Here is a 19820-nt window from a genome sequence, read left to right as displayed (position 1 = left end):
GTAATGGCTTTGTGATGAGGACTCACTGAAACCATCAGCTGGATCACTCTGCCAGGCAGAGCCAGGTTCTAAACTCATGAGTTGCTGTCCTGGGCTCTGTAAAATCCATGTTATGAGCACAATCCATTTCCAATTCACCTTGTCATCCAGTCCTTGTTCTGTTATCTCCAGGCTAAGACTAAAATAGGGAGATAGTCTTTTAACAAGACTACTAAGACTAATAAGTTCTATCAGTCTACAGCCAATAGAAAACAAATAGAATGGAATTTCTCTTTTATGCTATATCTTAGGGAAGTTAAAAGAGGATGGAATAATTGTAGCCAAATAAATACACAAGTCATAATCTTCTCAGCATAACTATCCCTGTTTCTAGAAAATTAGAATGTCAATGAGCTAAAGGTAATTTGTTCAGAATGCCAACAGAATGATAAGTCTGACTATTTGATTTTTCTTCTCTCCTTAGGTAGTTTCAGTAAGTCTGAAAAGTGAGTGCACTTGATCAGAAGAGCCTAGTACCACTTTGCAGATACACCTGCAGCCAGTTTTCCCCCAGCAATAATGTATGTGACTTCCTTAGTTTGATGTTGATACAGAAATGCTTGGTAGGGCTGTGATGACATTTCAGAGATGTTTAAGTATTCTTTTCTGATTGTTCCATGAAGCAGAAAACTTCTATGATGTCTAACAGGTAGTGCTATTTAATTGAATTTCATGTAAAATTTATCCATTATAGCTAGGCTTTATGTTGTCCAAATTTGTTATTTTTTAAGGTACACGTTTATCTCTTGAGAAGTAGCATTGATTTAAAAAGGCATACTGAAGGTAGGATTACAAGATGTGGGATGATTGGCATGCCCTGTTCAGTGGGCAGATCCCCTGTGGCTGTGTTTTTTGTTTATAGAGCAAAAGAGCTGTACGTTTTTTCATCCATAATGTTCATCGAGAGCTTGAACGTCTACAATTTGTACTCAAGTGAAACCCACATTGAAGCCCTGAGGGTATTTGCCTGCAAGAAAAGTGGAGGGCTTGGTTGTCTGCGCTGGAAAAAGCAGTGTCCTTAATATTCCAATCAGTTCATTGTATGGGGGTTGGAACTAGATGATATTTAAAGTCCCTTCCATCGCAAACCGTTCTATAATTCAGAGCCAAAGAGTGTGATAGGTAGTTTACAGAATAAGAGGAAATTTCTAAGTGAATCACAGTGCCCTTGCAGTAAGAATAGCAAATTGAAGAGATGAGACACAGGAATTACGGTTTGGTATTGTAGCAAAAATATTTTTAAATACATATGCTTTGGTGGTCACTCTTGACATGACTGAAACTCCTTTTTGTTTCCTTGTCTGTTGTTGTCACTATCTATTCATAGCTGCCAGCTGTCTTTTCCCTCATTCTCTTGGACTCCTTGGTGCAACGCCTTTCTAAGGTATTCTCTGTAATGAAGTCTGACTTTCAGTGAGATTCCTAGTCCCTATGAGAAAAAAAAGTATTTAAAATGATCCATTGGTCTTCCTTGGTGCACATTAAAGCATTTTTAGGAGGGCATGACAACACAACCTCATGACAGGTGATACTAGGAAGGTGAAATTACTCAGCACCTTCTTTTTGCTGCATTTTTCAGGCCAAGACTGCTCCCAGGCCTTGTCATGTAACAGGAATGGGGCAGCCAGCACTGGGAGAGCACAAAATTAGGGACTACACAGAAAAGATAGATGCATTCAAATCCCTGTGACTGGGTAAACCCAAAGGTGCTATAAAAGTAAGCTGAAGTTAGTGTCTAAAATCTATAAGAAATCGTTGCAAGGGAAGGAATCCCTGACAACCTGAAAAAGCTAGCAGTATGTTCATTTCTGTGAAGGGCAAAATGGAGAACTTGGAGAACTACAGTCTGATCTGCCTCATATCAGTCCTTAGAAAGATCATGGAGCATGTCCTCTTGGACTCCATTCCCAAACAGGTAGAGGACAATAAGATAGTTTGGAATAGTCAGCATGGATTGGCCAAGGATAAATCATAGGTCACTGGCCTTGATGGTCTTCTGTGTCAAATAACTGGCTGTGTGAGCAACGGAGAACCGTGGATGCTCTTCGCCTTGACTTCAATAAAGCTTTAGGCACCATCATCCCCAGCACTCTCATATGGGAGCTGAGGAGGTCTGGGAGGGTGAACAGCCTGTTGGGAAAGTTGAAAAGTGTCTGGGTTGTTGGGCTCAGAGGCTAATAATACATGGTGACTTCATGTCTAGTGGCAGCCAGCATAAAGCAGAGCTGCCCACAGAAGCCAGTATTGGGGCTGGTAGTGCTCAGTATCCTCATCTGTGACCTGCATGATGAGACACTGGTCAAATTTCTAGATGATCCTCAATGGGGAGGACAGGGCACTTGGATGATGCACTGAATGGCAGAGCATTGCTCCAGAGGGACCTTGGTAAACTTGAGGATTGGGCTAACAGGAGCCTTGTGGAGCCACTTGAAGTGAGAAGCTCTGCCGTTGGGACAGGTCCTGACAGTGCAGCATCAGGTCAAGGGGGATGTGGAGTAACTGTCAGGGCCTAGTGGAGGCTGCCTGTGTGTTCAGGGGACTGGTAGCACGTCCCCCTGTGGAGAGGTGGATGGAGCTGAGCTTACTTAGGCTGGAAAGGGGTATCTGAGACATGAGCTAGTAGTAGCCTACAACCACCCAATGGAGAGATACAAAGACAGCAGACCCAAATTTTTCTCAGCAGTAACAGATAATAAAAGAGGCAGTGGTGACAGTTTGCTGTTTGTGAGGCCCAGATTGGACTTCAGGAAAGACTTTCACCAGGAAGCGGGGAGCTGGAACAGGTTACACAGAGAGGCTGTCAAATCTCCATGCCCAGAGTCTTTTGAGACTTGGCTGAGCAAAGCCACAGCTGCTCTCATGTAATGTTGGTGATGGTCTTGTTCAGAGCAGGTTGTTGGACCGAGACCTGCACAGGGGCCTTCCAGTTCATGTGGTTCAGTGATCTTGTTGTAAAACAGTGACAGCACTGGGTGGATCTTCTCCTTCCTTGTGCTGGAAGGCCAGAGGCCAGAACCGAGACAAGATAGCTGGAGTCCAGTCTATTGAGATCTGATCTCACCAGGGCATGTAACCTTCATCTGAACCATCCTCCTTCCTTCACCTATGCCACTATCTTTAGAATAGAAAGGAGAATCTGTTTTATTTCATTAACAAGGCAGGTTAGGTAGAATTTTAATTAAAGAGCTAACTGCAAGAAACAGATGAAACCAGCTCTTTCAAATTAACATTGCTGTTGTAAATAATATTGTTGGCACTTGAGCAGTTCAAACTACTAATTCTATGTGATGCCTTATTTTACTGCATTAAGGAGGCAAGCCCCTCACTTTTGTGCTATCTTTTCCAATTTGAAAAATGGATTTTTAGAGTCCTGAGATTTAATCAGTTAATGTTTGTGCAATATTTTGAATTTATAAAATGCTATCTAAATGTGAAGTTTAACTGTGTTGTTGGAGAACGCTTTTTGTAAGTGATCTGAAGGCCCAGGGAAAATTCATCGCATGTGAGCTCCTGGACTCCTATTCTCTTTCATTGATTGCCACGTCATTTATCAGCATGTCTGTCAATGTTGAGAGAAGCTCTAACCCATTGTCAGACCTAGGGGAAAGGGTCGTTGTCCTCTCACTTGTCTGCTCCTTGACAAGTGGTGTGTGGGTGAAGCTTGCTTTTTTCCTATACATGAATGTCAAGTGGGTTTTTTGAATTCGCAGAAGGAAAACCAGCAGCCATTGCAATTTTCACAGGAGAGCAGAGTGGTCCTCAGAAGGTTTCTGCCATCTGCATTTCTTTCCATCCTATAATTGGTGTGCCAAGCCACTCTTCTCCCTTTTCCTCCCTGCAATGATGACTTAGGAAAGCACAGAAAATATGAGTAAGCTCTGGAGCTAAAAGATGAGTGGATAGGGGTTTGCCAGACAAAACTGGCATGCAGATTTGATAGTGCAGAACTGATAACTGAGTTACTGAAAGGCAGATTTGGGATGGAAGGGTGTGGACACTAGAGATGGAGGAAGGATGGCTGAGCCTCAGGATAGGCAGGGATTTGGCAACAGAAGCTTTATGCTATCAGGCATTCAACAAACTCTGGACAGGATCATCGCCTTTCCCAATACATTTGGGGAGAGCTGGCCAACTAATTGTCTCCTGGTACCGTGTGCATGGATGTACATGTATGTATGTAGAGGAAAGGCTGACAAGGACAGATTAAAATGTATGAGACATTAAAAGACACCATCTCCTCAAGATTTATCTTATTTATGTTATCTGAGAACCAGTTTCATGATTCTCCAATGGTCTGAGTTATGACTCTTGAGCACTTAAAGCTGACATAATGGCAGCCTCTATGCGATGAGTTTAATCCTGGCACAGAATGAACGAGGAGGAGGGCTACAGCAAATAGATTTAATTATGCGCCTTCTCTTGTGGCTTTTCTAGTTCTTTGGGGGAATAACTCATAGTACTTGCTACTTGTTTAATGTGATCTCTGACGTTACTCAACTGTGAGTTGTTGCAACACCCGTTCTGTTCCAGGCATGTTTCTGTTCAGGTACTTGTGCATCAGAGTATTGTCAGACTTCTTAATTTTTAAGCTTTTAGCCTCCCGAGTGTAATCAAGTAAGCACACTTGAGAGCAAAGTGGTAACTAGAGGCACAGCATTGGGCTTCCTTTCACACTTCCCCTTAACTAGTCCGCACACTGTGAAGTACTGAACAGACGTTCTGCCTCTCTGTTTTTATTGACAGAACCAGCTTCCTCTTAGCTTTCCCTTTAGGTCGGTCTGTCTGTCTTGCTCATAACAGAAAATTCTTGTATTCTCTAGTCTCAGAACAGAGATCTCAAAAGTAACTTGCCGTTTGCCTCTGTCAGCAGCAAAAGAGAAGATGCGTATTGGTTAATCAGCTGTGCAAGGCTGAATTATTTAAACACTCTTTTGTCATTGTCTATGAAAGATTTTAATTTCAGAATTGAATTTTAAGTTTTTAATTAACTAACTACTTTTTTTCAATTCAGTGCTTTTCAGCTGGGAGCAAACACTGCTGAGTCATTTAGGAATTGGGCTGTAAGAGCATCTGGCTCTAGCTCCCGTTATGGAAGGCGGTACCTGGAGCTTTTAATTGTTTTCTTCTTCTTCCTTCTGACTTTTTTCTTTTGAAAAACTGGATGTAAAATGCTTTGTGAGGAAAAACATCTTTTATTGTTGTCTATCTAAAGTAAGTAGTGTGATGGGATTCAGCTTTCCAGATGGATATGCTAGGGAATATTGGATAACTGATAAATAGTAATAAAGTTTTAGAATAGTGTTCCTCTGGACACTATGCCTAAGTTTAGGGAAGCAACAGGGGAAACCTGTAAAAGAGTTGTTTGAAGGTCACTCCTAGAAGAGTGGTCTCTGTGTGTGTAAGGCTTTAGGGTTGCCTCTAAGAGAACAGGTAAATTAATAAGGAAAAAGGGAGGACTCCTGTCCTTCATAACTTTGAATTATGTTTCTTTCTATAGCACTGTTGCACTTCCCAAGGACCACAGAGAATACTGGTTGGTTGAGGGAGAAGATTTTATATGAGTGAAATATTTGAATTTAAGAGAAATCATATGGGGCAAATCAAATTTGCCTGATGCCTTAGTGAGAGGACAAAATTTTACTTTCTTTTGATTTGATGGATTATTTGCCTTCCTCTTTATATTTAGGAAATGAAAAACACTTGAAAAGGAGGTAATTTTAGAGACCCTTGACTTGCAGATCTCTGCTCTGATACCAATCTTGGCCACATGCTGTTTGCAGTTGTTTAATGTCTGCCTTAACTTGTCCATTTCTGTAATGTATTACGTGCCCACAAGAGTTAGTATGAATTCATTAGCGTTTCTGAATTGCTCTTGCATCATCTAGAGAAACGTGCTCACATACCTGCTAGGTATTAGAGGTGAAATCCTGGTTCTATTTAAGCTAATAGCAAGAACTCTGATGGACTTCAAAAGAGGTAAGATATCATCCAATTACCATAATTAGATTGTTAAGAATTGTTCAGCTCCAAATTTTGTAATAATTCAAAGGCTGTTACCTTCATGAATTTTAAGTTAGATGCAAGTATAGCATGTTGCAAATCTTCTGGTGCTTATGCAGTCACATTGCACTCAGCACTGGAGACTATTCACATTCTTAGTGTTCAGCACATTTCAGAGCCTTGATGAGGCAATTAGGAAATCCATATAAATAAGCCTAGAAAAAGTATAATGGTATCTTTTCTTAATGTTGTCACTCAGGTAGTGCCTGGTTCTTCCATGGCTTTTGCCAACTACTGAGCTCCTGCTATGAGAGTTTTGCTTGAATAGTTAATTTGGAAGTTGGGTGTAAAATGAAGAATCCATCCATCTGTGGGATGTTTTGTGATACTAGTGGAAACATTCTTTCCAGTCAGCATCTCCAAAGACCATAAAACTTGATTTAAATTTTTTTTTCTACTGTACAGTCCCCAACAGACGTTGACTGTTAATAGTTTTTACAGCTCTAATTTAATCTGGTAGAGTATTGAGCTTGTACATGAAAGGTAATAAAATCCCTTTAGTAGGAAGATGGAGTTTATGTTCAGAATAAGAATCTATCAGTTTTGCAAAGGATTGTTGAATTGCTGCTTTATAACTGTGATCAGATTAATTCAGTTTAGCTGTGTTTTGAGCCTTGCTTTTCAAGACAGTAAGTTAAAATAACAAAACTATGGGTTTTGGTTATTAGGGAAGAAATCTGCTTGAATTGGCATGGGGACACTTTAATTTGTATCAGGTATCTGGATGTCTGCTCTGTGTGTATTATTGGCTTGGGTATGTTGCTAAATATTATTTTCAAATAATGTGAACCTCCCTTTTCATGAATTCTAATGCATGCCACTTTTGTAACCGTTTTTTATGTCCCATTGCCCTGTTTGATGTCATGTCTTTAGGATCTTACTCAATTGTGTGATATCAGGTATACAAGAACATCTCATGCTTGAAATCCTAGACCCTCAGGTGCAAGCTGAGGAGTTGCCTCCATGTATTTGTCCCAGAAGAGCTGGTTGCCATTTTCTGCAGTGAACGCTTTCCTTATTTTCCACTGTAAATTCTCAGGCTGCTGTCCTTTTGGGCTGCAGCTGTCTTTCCTAGACTGCTACCTCAGAAAGGTCAAAGGATGCAATAGGGTGCACTGACCTCGCTGAGTATCATGAGGTTGTTTAGCAGAAGAACCTGACCTGGCTTTTTACTGCGTTTACCCTGAGATCGACTAGGAAGGATTTAGAGATGAGCAGTTAGCAGAGTACGTTCAAAGCTATTGGGTAGTTTTCAGATGACCAGCTTTTAAAGGGGCTAGTAATAGGATACTAAGTTTGCCCAGTTCCTAGGGCCAAGCGATGGCTCTGACTTATGAACATCTCAGGGTTTCCTCAGTGTTCTCACTGGCATGAGTTTCATGTTTTATGCACCAGTATCAGACAAGCATGTTAGGCCAAAGATTGCAGGAATGGTCTTCATTGCTGGTGTGGTTTTGAGTCTTACCCCTTTATTTGAAAGCTTCTTTTGACGGGTGCTTTATTCATAGTGTATCTGTACATGCATAGTAGATTAGCATCAGTTTTCTTCTTTACAAATATCTCTGTTACCTCATTAGTTCTGAACGGAGCTACTTGAAGCTGTCTTCATCATCTCAAAAACATCTTGCTGCTAAACTGATAAGCCATCCTTCCCTTTTTTGTGACATGAATGTTAAAATGTTGTAAACAAGCTTCCAAAGGATCAACAGCATTTTTTTCATGCAGGATATATTAATTTGTCTTGTAATATTCATTTTATGTCAACTGCAGTAATTCCCTGTGCTCAAGCATAAGTACCTTTTCATGTGTGTTTGTCTGAAGTGACAGCAAGTTGCCAGAGATGTTATCAGACACAACACATGAGGATCAGGAAAACCCTTGCGTTATGACTGCAGGTATTAAAAATGTAGGGAAAAATATTATTAGAAGCTGAGTACTATTGATAGGTTTCTCTCAGAGTTTAGGGGGAATGTGGAAAATAAAGTATTTGCAATTTAGAATAGCAGTTTCTGAAATGCCACAGAGCAATATCAGCTTGTAGGGTTTCAGTCACAAAATGCAAACACAAGTGTATTTGGTGTAGAAGCCTGAATGCTGTTCGCACTGCAACCACATGGTTCTGTGTGATGATGATGAATGAGCTCAGGACCCAGGAAGTGCTAAGTGCCGCAGTCTGTGGCTGTATATCTAGTTACAATGTGATTATTTTAACTGCATCTCTTTAATATCAGCATTGCGTTGTGCCGCCAGAGTCCAATTTAAGCCCTGTTGTGGAAGACTCCTGAAATGACTTATTGGTGAACATCTTTCTGAAAAGCGAATAGACCCTTCAGAGTCCTGAGCGGTAGAACGTGACACTGGCAGCATGTACCATGAAGGGGCCTTTCATCTCAGCTTATATCCCTTGATATCTAAATAGCAGCAGAAGTTTGTTTGAAGCTACAGTGCTTTTTCTAGTTATTCACCGGGGAAGATCCCAAGAGCCTTATTAGAGTTGCAAGCTAATAGGAAAAAATAAGTGCAAGGAAATTATATCTGGAACCTTCGAGTCTTATGGGTCTACATAGTGATCTCAAATAGAGTGTGACACATGGATTCCCTCCCACCGGAGGGAAATACAAGAGAACACATAGCTTCTAATTTTGCCCAGCACGTCCATTGATATGAATCAGAATATTCTTCTATCCCTCAGCATGGATGAGGAATCGACCTCCATCTGATCTTTTCACTCTTTCTAAGTCTGATCCAGGTCTGATCCTGGAAATGGTGCTCATATCGATCCCGTGGGAGGCCATCTCGTGAAACAGTGGCAAGCAGTGACTGAGAGATTGTGCCTTTGAGAGGAAGAGAGGAGTATGAGGATTTGTGTTCAAAATGTATCATTTCACACTTCAGACACGTTAGTTATTCCTTTGCGGGGTTTGACACCATTGATTTCAGTAGCATAATTCCTGTCAACTTCAATGAAAGAGGGATTTGGGCCTCTGTTGGTGGGTTGTCGTTGTGTATGTGCGTGTATGTATGCAGTCAACTAACAGACATGTTGTGTATGCTTTGGAGACAGCAAATTCATGAAATTGGGTTTGTCTTAATTGGTGTTTTGAGTCTGTTGCTTATGTGGAAAAGAGTATGTGCGATGTTAATGTACATTGTAGGTGTTAGGCCCAGCTACTCTAGGAACTTAACCAGTCTGCTCTGCAATAAGCAGATGTAACTCATAGTATGTGGACAGGGATCTTTGGATTCTGCTGTGTAACAAAGCCTCTGCGCTCTCTGTGTGGTTTCATAGCAAGTACCCTGCAGTTCAACTTTGGAAACAGTTCCAGTAACACCAGAGTCAGATGCAGCTCTGATAGTTCTTTCCATAGCACTTATGGACTAGACAAGCAGTAAGACCAAAAAGCGAACACTGCAGCAGACAGGGAAGTCACCCATGAGATGGCTGGGCTTTTAAAAGCAAGAACAAAGTTATGCTTATTCTCTTCTTTTTTTAAATAAAAAAAAAAATAAAAAAAAATATTAAAAAGATAATCTGTCATAGCTCTAGTATTTTCCCATGTAGGTGATCTCCCCAAAAGTATGTACTAAGAGGACATTTCTGACAAGACTGTGTACTGGTGGTGAGGCATCACAGTGTAATAGCTGCGTCCTTTGGAGCGATTTTCTAGGCACCGCTTCACAGCAGCGTAGTGTGGGGCTGTTCTCCTGCCTTCCTGGGAGAGTGTGGCAGGGTAGACCCCATCGTGGCAAAATTGTATTCCTTTTAGGAGTATAATTTAGTAGATAGAACTGCCCATGTGATGCGTAATAAACCACAATCGCAAAATGTGAGCCCTGTAAATAGAGAGTAGAAATACAAAAGCCAGAACAAAGGAGGTTAGTGACTACCTCACAAATTTGCTGTAGCAGCTAGCCTTGTTTGCTGCGAGACTTCACTGACGTTTCAAACCTGGCCCCAAGACAGAGCATAAGAGGGACTATCCCTGGAAGCTCTCTTTATTTAGAACCACTGCAAGAAAAGAAGGAATAAGAGCTACCTTTTATTTGTTATTTTAAAACTGACTCCCTGATGCAAGGCAGTAAGATGAGCGAATGGCTCTTGCACCTGGCAAGTTACCATCAGCAATTATTGCAGCGCTTAGTGTCTTTCTGCCACCAGCAGCAGTCTCTTTACTCCCTGTCATGTCACAGATTTCAGTATTCTTATGGGGATGGTACAATTAAAGCCACAAGATTTAGTGCTCTAATTCTCTTTTGTTTGCAACAAAAGGGAGAGACAGGGAAGGATGGTACATGTGGCTGGGTTTTTGTTTTTATTTTACTGACTAGCAAAAATACTGCATATATATAACTGTGACAATAATAGCGTTTGTTTAAACTCATCAAACCCTCCCGTTAGTAACTGGATTAAAGGCTCTTATTTCACATGAAGGAGTTTTGTTATTAAAAAACAAATAAATGCTGCTACATTTCACTCCTCTCCGTTTACAAATCTTGACATCTGAGCAGGCTGTACCTTATGTATTTGTGCATGTTTCTTTCAGTACTAATGTTTTCTAGTTTTAGATATGTCATTAATGTGATCCCAATGTCAAGAACACTGTTTTTGACAAGGGTGTCAAAAATGCTGCTTATGATAAATGTCTGTATGGGAGGGAAACGTGGTGGTTGACAGGCATCCAGGTTTCATTTTTAGCCCTTCCATTATTACCCTGTGTGTGACCTAGATGAATTGACAAATCAGACTTTTTCAAAGGGGACATCTGTGAGCACGAGTGCAATTCCCTTGTTCTAAACCTGCATCTGACCATGAGATATTCAAATCTGAGCTCTTGACCCTCAGTTCAGTGGAGAGAAACGGGAACTACCAAAGGACAATTCACCAGATCCATTTTAGGATGAGGTGAACTACCACAGGAGCTCAGGATGGCTGGTTTGCACCTTGTGGTCCACAGCTTAGACACCAAGGTGAAAGCAAGCAGGGACCATTTGTGGCCCCTCCACAGGATTTTGGGCACCCTGGATCTCAGCTGAGCCATGCTCAGTGATGTGGAAAATCATTCCTCTGAATATTCAACCTTGGTATTTTCAAAAACAAGCTGCTGCTCCTGCTAAAATTCATGCTCACTTAAAAAGAGGTTTAAACTACAGCCCTGTTGAGCCTTAGTTTCTCTCTATGAAATTAAACTGTTCATCAGATCTGCACGTTTTAATGGACAGGCTTTATTAGTGGACTCTCCAGGAGATGAAATCTCATTGTCTTGATTATCTGATCAGTCTTGCTAGAATCTTTGGAATATCACATTTTTTCTTGCTTCGGGGATTGGTCCCGTTCATTTACCTAACTGGACCTTTCATTTACCAACTACACACCCCAGTGTGCTTGCTCTGTGGACAAATTGGTAAACTGGTCAGCTGCCAAAACAGAGTCATTTGACTTACCTGAAATGAGCAACAGTGTGATGAAAATACATTAACTCCGTCCCACTGGATAAGCCTCAGATTGTATTGAAATAGAATTAGGCCAAGGAAGTCAATGTACTGGATAATAATGAAATATTTAATATGGATTAGCCACATTTGAAATTAATACATTAGAATGAATTGCTGAAGAAATAAAATTATGTCAGGCCTTTATCCTGACTCTAATGACTTAAAATGCTGCACTCTTCTGTTTATAGAAGAGCAAAAGTAAAGCTATTGAATTTGTGTTCTTTATTTAGGTCAGAGAAGTAGATATAAAGTATTATGTAAAAAACTTAAAAATATATATATATAAAAAAAGAGCTGTCAAGTCAGGATCCCATTGAAGCAAGGCCATAATGTTTGGGTCTGGACTACACCTGAGAGGTTACAGAGATGGGGTTGAAGTCCAGGAAAAATAGTTATATGAAGGCAAGAATCTGAACTAAAACTCCTTAATCACCTGCCTGGGCTTAACTTTGGAAGTCTCTTGGTTGATTGAGTTTTATTGTTACTGTTTGTTATTTTTCCCTGCCCTTAATATTTATGGCTTTTTCCACGTATGACTTTTCTTCTGGGAGTTAAATCTAAATGTAATTTTTGTTTTGGACCGTCTAAAGGTGAGTTGAAATGTTGCCTGCCTGGGAAGATCTTAATGGGTTTAATATGAAATGAGCAAACTTTTCAAACTAGTTGACAAAGATAATCTTTGACTGGGAGGTACGGAAGGGCTGCAGAGTGAGCTGTGGCATAAAAATTACAAGTGTTCATCTTCACTCTGTGAGGCTTATTGTTTTTTTTTTTTTGTTCTTAAAGCTTTCTTGTTGCCTCATCTGTTCTAGGTTCGTTTCTGTTTCTCAATGCATCAGAGAGGCCAAGCCCCATCATCCTAAGCCCTTGGCTGAGGAGCAGTAGTGACCAATGCATAGTTCAAGTGGCTGTTTATAAGTTTTACCAGCAGAGCGGAGAATATGTTGCTCGTGTCCTTCCCATTGATGAAAGCAGCGGTGAAATCTTATCAGCGAAGAGTCCAGAGAAACATGGGTAAGTCTCATCCTCTCATTTGACTCGCAGCTGAAGTTGAGAAGAATCACAGGATTGTGTAGCAGTACAGCCACAAAATACATGCTGCACGTCTGCTAAGGGGAGCAGGACACCACACTGGGTAGATGTTTGTCTTGCCTGGGTCTAAATTATTGTGTAAGCTGGAGACTGGTGGTTATTTTAACACACAAAGCATCACCAAACTGCTGGATCCACATAGCAGTGAATCTCAAGTCCACATCATCTTTATTCTCAGTGCTTGCAAGTACAGACATAGTGTGCGTACTCATCCTAAGCTTAATGCTTTTCTGTCTAATTCTCTCTGTCTGGTTTCTTTTTACTGCTTCTTTACCCAAGTATACTATTGGGCTTAGAATATCTACTGAGTCTTTGCAGTTTCATGTGCCTGTGTACATTTTAAGTTTTGTCTTGCATTTGTGCTCTTTTAAATGCCGTTTCTTGTCAATAAAGTTCAGAGCTGCTGCCGGAGGAGGAAAGCTTTTGATCTTTCAAGGGTGCAACTGTTTGAAATGTTTTATCCTCTTTTTGCAATTAATCTTAATTGTTGACGACGTCTTAATTTGTCAGACTTCCTGTGCATTCTTTTAAATATTAGTTAGCAGCAAAACAGAAGGAGGTGAACACAACATTTCAAAATGCTGTAGTAGTGGAGTAATTTAGGATTGAATTTGGATATATGTAAGGCTAATGTTCTACCTGTTCTATATACTGCATGTTTTAATTTTTATTTTTTACTTCTGCTGTGAAATGTGTGTTAAGAAGCATAGTTTTTACTAAGCATCTCAAATGTTCTTTGTTTTGATGTGATAGATTAGAGAGTTTCTAATGGCAAATCCTGCTGGCTTGTGCTTGTAACAAGGTGTGATTATCTGATTACTGTCTGCAGCAAATTCTGTATTTTCCAGTAGCAAAAGGAGAACGCGCAATAAAAAACCTTACAGGAGATAACCTAACTCATAGAAACAGTTTGAATAGTTGTAATTCTCGTATAACACACGGCCTATAAAAATGAGGAGGAGAGATTGTGTGTGGATCTAGATCATACTTAGTTCCAGCAACATAATCCAAATTGTAAATTACTGTCGATGTCTGGGGAAAGGTAATTAGGGGAGCCGCAGCAGCTGTCTTCTTCCTTAGCTCTTTGCAAATGCTGTGTTCTATGTCACAGCTAATAAACATGCTTTGTGCAAAGTGCCTCCTGCATTGGCAGTGCCACTGCTCCTTGGCACTCGCAAGGAACACTGCTGTGGGTGAAATACTTTGCTGTGCTGTGTGGAGGAGCTCTATCTTGGATCTGTGGGCAGGCAGAGCTCACCGGGAGCACAGGCAAGTGCCAAATGTAGGAGCCTTGAAGGGAAAGGAAAGATCACTGAACTATGATAACAAATGCCTGCCTTTGCCATCTGCTGGAGACAGTATGGACTGCTCAGTTGTGCGTTGCAGATGGAGTTTGTCGCCACAGTAAAGAGGCTCTGTGCTTTTAAAAGAGGGGGGTTTAGTTGCAGCTTGGCTATCCCATGTACTTGCAAGGAGTGTAGCTTGCTCACCAAAAGCATTTCTGTGGCACATAGGGTAGTAAGGTTATGCCTGTGGCTTTTATGGTTTTGTATAGCTGACACGTTGGTACTCTGTGTGCTATAAAACTTTGCAGTTGGAGCAACTGGCTAGTCCCTTTTTCCCCTTCTGGTCTTGTCTCTTCACTGTGAGAGGTAGTAGCTCTTCCTCCAGCTCAGCAATGCAGAAAGACTCTGATATTGTGCCCACATAAATGTCGCATAGGGATAGTTAAGTGTCTACCCACAGACTGCAGCCACAGGTGACAGGGTAGCAGTTTGTTATCATTTGCCCTGGACCTTCACTCCAGAACTTACGAGTGCTCCTCTGCTCTTTGTTTGCAGCAATAATATTTTATTATCCCAGCTCTGATAACAAAACATGCAAATCTCACTTTTGTAAAAATCATCTTTTCTTTAAATAGTAATCAACAATAGGTAATTGGAAGTCAAGAATAACTCAATAAAGTTCTTAAATGAACTAGCAATCCTACAGTAGAAATCTGTTCTGTTTAATATTTTATTTTGTCTTGGAAATTGCAAAGAATTGTATTGTTTTGTAATGACTTCTTTGACCATGCTATAACCAAATGATTTCTAAAATTTTATAAGGATTTTAGCTCTGGGCGCAAGGTAATCGAATTCCTCAGTGATGAGCCTGTTCTAGAAATAAAAACACTTTAGTGTTTCACAGGTGACACTCCTTTGATTCTACGTGCTTTATATGTTGTTCTGCAAACAAGAGGTATAAAGTGTGCGTAGTTCCCAGTGACTTGTATGTGCAGTATTGAGTCCATGCCATTGCTTAAAATCAAGTTCATAGCAGGAGGAGTATGTTTTATTGAAACAAATGTACCTGAAGGGTGGTAAAGCAATAAATTAATTCCAGGGTGTATTTTCTCATATCTTGAACTATGCACAGTGTTGGTATCTTTTTACCCTTTTTTCTTTTTTTTAAATGGCATAACCTGAGTTACATACATTAATATCTTACAAGGTCTTCACAGTTCACCTGCATTTACAAGAGAAAGAAGTAGATGCTGTCAGGAATTACTATTTCATTCAGGGTGAAACCAGACAAGCAAAGGTTTCGGTTGACAGCATTTGGAGCTGATTTTAAATAGAACATATGTAAAGCTATGTAATTTTATTAGTCAGGTAGAGACAGCATAGCACCCAGAATTTATTTGTTACCAGGGTTCAACCATGGTTTCTTTGTGTGCAAAACACCAGGTGTAATTTCGATAGATAATCAGCGTGCATAAAGACTTAAAGGCAGAACTAGAGATGTACTGTTTGCTTCTCTGGTCTCGTTCTCTATAAAAAAATAGCCCAAGCCTGTGGAATAGAATTGTCCCAATTCCATAACGAGGCATTAGTCATTACAGAGATTGTGTGGAAGATGTGTAGTTGTTTTATTTTATTTTTTATTTATTTTATTTACTTGATATATTTCACTGCAGCTGATCTATTGCATGTAGGAAGAAAGCGAGCTAATTTAAGATGCTTTACATAGCAATAGGATAGGGCAGATGGAACAGACACCAGGAAGAATATGCCAGAAGTGATAACTGCAAATGGTTCCTGTGTGGCGAAACACCAGAGGCTAGCAAAGGAATACTCGTTTTGTATTATACAGAAACTTTGCCAAATTTCTACATAATATTTGCAACAATGCTTACCACTCAGAAGACAATTATGTCCTGGTTTATCAATTCAACAGAATTGTATACCTTTTTATTTTTTTTAAAGGGCAGAAAGATCTTACTCTGTATTTAATCTGCGGGCTTTGGAACACCTTTGGTTAGACCTTGTCTAATTTAGTTCCTAAGCAATCAGTAGGACTCTTCTATGGGGACAACACATTTACTGTATTCTGTTAGAATTAGATTTATTGCATGATAAGTTTATAGATGATCTGACTTTATGGATGTGTTTTTGGATATGGTTACTCTCTTCTGGCATCTCTTACAATTCTGTTGTGTTTTGCAAGCACCTGCGAGTGATATAGGGAGAGAATCAGTGCAGTGTTACCAAACCTTTGTAATGGCAAAAGAGTTATTATAATTCCTGACATGGAGCACAGCACTTTCTGATTTATCCCAAATACCTCTAGATGTGGGAACTGTCTTTTGCTGGTTTTCTGCTCCCATGGTGCTGTATATGATCCTTTCTTGTTGTTATTTAATGGACTTCCTTTTTTGTGTTACTGAAGGTGAGGAGGCAGCAAGTACATTTACGTAGCATATTGGCTATTTAGCAAAGCAGAGTTATTTCCACAATTTGAATGTTGATTTCTGGGTGCTTCTCAGGCTGTCACTGTGGCCACTGATTTCATTTCACTTCCTATTTGTTTTTCCATCTGTTAAATTTATAAATATAAAGCTAGTAAGATTGTAAATGTGCTTAGTTAAGCAGGGAAAACTCAAAGGAAAACTTGTCAACAAGGTTGGAGTTTGTAGTACAGGATTGATTTTTATTTCTTTTGATCTGTGTATTTCGGAGAAGTTAGAGTTGGGCAAGGACAAAAATATCATTCCTCATTTTAATTGCCATTATTATTTTACATCTCTACCTGCACTATTAATGGTAACTTGCAGTATTATATACTATATGTCAACTTTTAAATAAGCCCATAGCAAATGACAGTATAACTTCAATTTGGTCTTTCATTGCAGACCTCCCTCATCACTAATTCTATAGTCATGTTCTTGCCCCCAAAATAATAATGTAACAAGTGGATCTTAATAGTGTTCACATGACAGAAGGTAATTGAGGCCTCCCTGAAGAGGGGAGACAGGGAAGGCACTCAGATCAGCTATCCAGCAGGAATACCAGGACGCCAGCCTTCTTCAGATGTAGATTCAAAAGATAAGATGTAAACTACTGGATTGAGTTAACTTCTGACATCTCTCCCGCATTTCCTGCATGAGCTGAGCACACTGCCTGTTGTGTCCTGTTGCTACTTTTTCCCCACAAAAAAGAGCAGGGTAGTTTCTCTTAGATACCTGTCTGTGTCTTTTTAGATTCTAATTGCGTTATATTAGCGGGACTTTATCTCTTTCTACAAATCCTTGCAACGCTTTAGAGGCAAAGGGAGGTTGAGGCTGTGGCACTGGCAGATCAGCATGATATGTTCTGTCACCCCACACTTAGGGGATATGGACTGGAGAATCACTACATGGAAATGTTGGTACTGAACTATACACCCTTTGACTTAAGCATACCTAAAAAACTGCATAAAATGACTTTGCAAGTCACATGCGATTTTGAGCTGCGAGTAGGATGTCTAGACTGGTCTAGAGCCTTAATCAAACTTGAGATTCATCTGAAGACTTCTTTGCAAATACGTTTAATAGAAGGTGTCTCTTAAATAAAACCTGAGATCTGAGCATGCATGCATGAGCAAGGAAGCCATAAAATACTACCCTGTATAGCCAGTACTTTAGTAGGTACATATGTATTTCTGCACAGAGCACTTCCAACAGAGAAAAAGCACCTGTTTTTGAAGGTTACTACAAATCACGATAGGCTATTCCCTTTCTGGCATCTACAACTTCACTCAAGATTGATTGCATTGATAAATGTCAGGAAAAATAAATGAAGGAATCACTAGCATCTGTCACATTTGACCTTGGGGCTTGAAGTCTCTGAAGGTTATTTCTTGTACTAGTGGTGTTCCTTTTTTTGTTCTTTTGTAGTGTTTTGTTTTTTCTTTCTTTCCAATAACTTTACTTGCCTGTTTCACAGACCAGGGGCTTAGTAGAAGGAATTTACTTTCTTGGAACCATTTAACCTTAAATGTATCTTTCTCAGGTTAGTGGTAATACGAATTTGCTTGGCTTTTTTGGTGGATGGGTTTTTTTAATTCTTCTCCTTGAAAAACACTTTACTAAATTCAAGTCTTTGTTTTGCAAATGTCTGGACTAGGACTAAGAATAACAAAGACCAAAGTGTGTGTATTTGGGGTACTTCATATAGGCACTTAAACTCACTTTTAGGCATCAAAATATGTCTCAAAACATTTACAGCACATTTTACCCTCAGAGAATTCTAAATCAGGAGTTTAAGTCATTCAGTCTAAACTATACATTTGAAAAATTCAGGTAATCCAGGAAAATAATCTGGATTTATGGATTCGTTAGAAACTAAACTCGCCCGCCTTGGTGGGCAGGCACCACTAATCCGTACTTTTAGAGAAGAAACTTCAGTTGTTCTAGACAGAAAATTAGCACTTAAACTTTTCCTGTGCTGTTATCCACTAGCCAACTTTTAGTCCCTCTCAGTCTGTCAAATTAAACGCAAAGAAAGAAAAAGAGAAAAACAACAGAGATGATGTTGTCTCTTTTCCCCCTTCCTTTTTCAAAAGATACTGTCCTTGATACCTGTAAAGAACCAGTCCTTTTCATAGCAGACACTTGTATTTGGAAAGAAGTCTTTTATCTCCTCCTAACAAAACCTTGGTTCTTTCAGTGTCTCAAGACTAAAGCTGAAGAAAGCTTTAACTCTATTGGTTGTGGCACCTTGAGGAGTTCATCGCTAGTTTGTTTTCAATGGATGAGGAGATTTAAATCAAAACTCTTCAGAATGCATAAGGTGAAATGGAGCCCTACAAAGCTTTATGAAACAGTACGAACGTCTGGAAAGATTGCTTTCCCATTCCACTTGAGCACTAGATTATGTAGATTAAGTTGTCAGTTCAGCACTAGAGGTAGGTACAAGTCTGTACACTTCTGCTTTAAACTCCTTAGTGGTTTTGCTGCTGATGAAGTACTGTATTATTTCTTGAGATAAACGTGGATCCTTTGTGTAAATTTTATGCAGCATTGCGTAGAGTGTGCCTTATTTTTGCATGTAACTCAAGTACAACAAAGCAGTAGCTGCAAACTGCTCCAGAAGGATTTACTGTATTATCAATTGAGATTGGACTGTAACAGTTTATTTCCTCTTACACACATGTATATGGAAGCGAACTATTTATTACAAAGAATGATATATTAGTATTACCAGAAACTAAATTTTGAGTGCCATTCACTATTGTGGTATATCATACTGTTACACAACAATATTGTAGGACCTCCTGAACCAACCAAAGTCCTTTTTAAGTTGAAATAAAAGTAGCAAATGAGGCAAATTTTTGTCAAACATATCAAAATTTGGCAAATTACTTAACACGTCGAGATGAAAAATAAACTTATTTTTCAGGGTAAGTGTTCAGTTTTAGGGATACCTAGTGGAGTATCCTTTCCTGCTGCTTTTAAGACAATGCTGAACACACTGTAGCAGAGGAAGGCTAAGTGATGAGCTGGATGTCCAGTGTGCACTGGCACAAGGATTCTTGTGGCTTCCCAAATAATTGCAGCACCTGTTGGTGACCTCCTTGGGATCTGGGAGCTGCTTCTATGCATGAAAGCCCAGAGGCTGGCATATCTGACTCTGTAGAAATGATGCCAAACTGACTACGGTAACAGAGTTGGGGCACCCTTAGAAGTGTGTATTTGTGTATTTGATGCTTTGTGTATTTGGTCTTTTGAAACCAAAGATTCCTTAATATAAATTATTTCTTATATGGCTGAAACAATTTCTTCAGACCACTCTGAGCAACCTAATCCACCTTTTATATTGTCCAAATCCTGTCAC

At 39.8% G+C, this 19820-nt stretch overlaps 1 protein-coding gene across 2 annotated transcripts in view; it reads left to right on the top strand.

Moving 5' to 3' along the window:
- ALK (ALK receptor tyrosine kinase) overlaps nucleotides 1–19820 on the top strand; it is a 328498-nt gene that overhangs the window by 138417 nt on the left and 170261 nt on the right. For both annotated transcript variants that reach the window (XM_074578928.1, XM_074578927.1), the window contains exon 4: nucleotides 12405–12606. In XM_074578928.1, coding sequence (XP_074435029.1) covers nucleotides 12405–12606 — 202 coding nt within the window. The remainder of the gene's footprint in view (nucleotides 1–12404; nucleotides 12607–19820) is intronic.

Source organism: Larus michahellis, chromosome 3, assembly GCF_964199755.1.
Source record: "Larus michahellis chromosome 3, bLarMic1.1, whole genome shotgun sequence".
Lineage (NCBI taxonomy): Eukaryota > Metazoa > Chordata > Aves > Charadriiformes > Laridae > Larus > Larus michahellis.
This window is presented reverse-complemented; position numbering and strand designations above follow the sequence as displayed.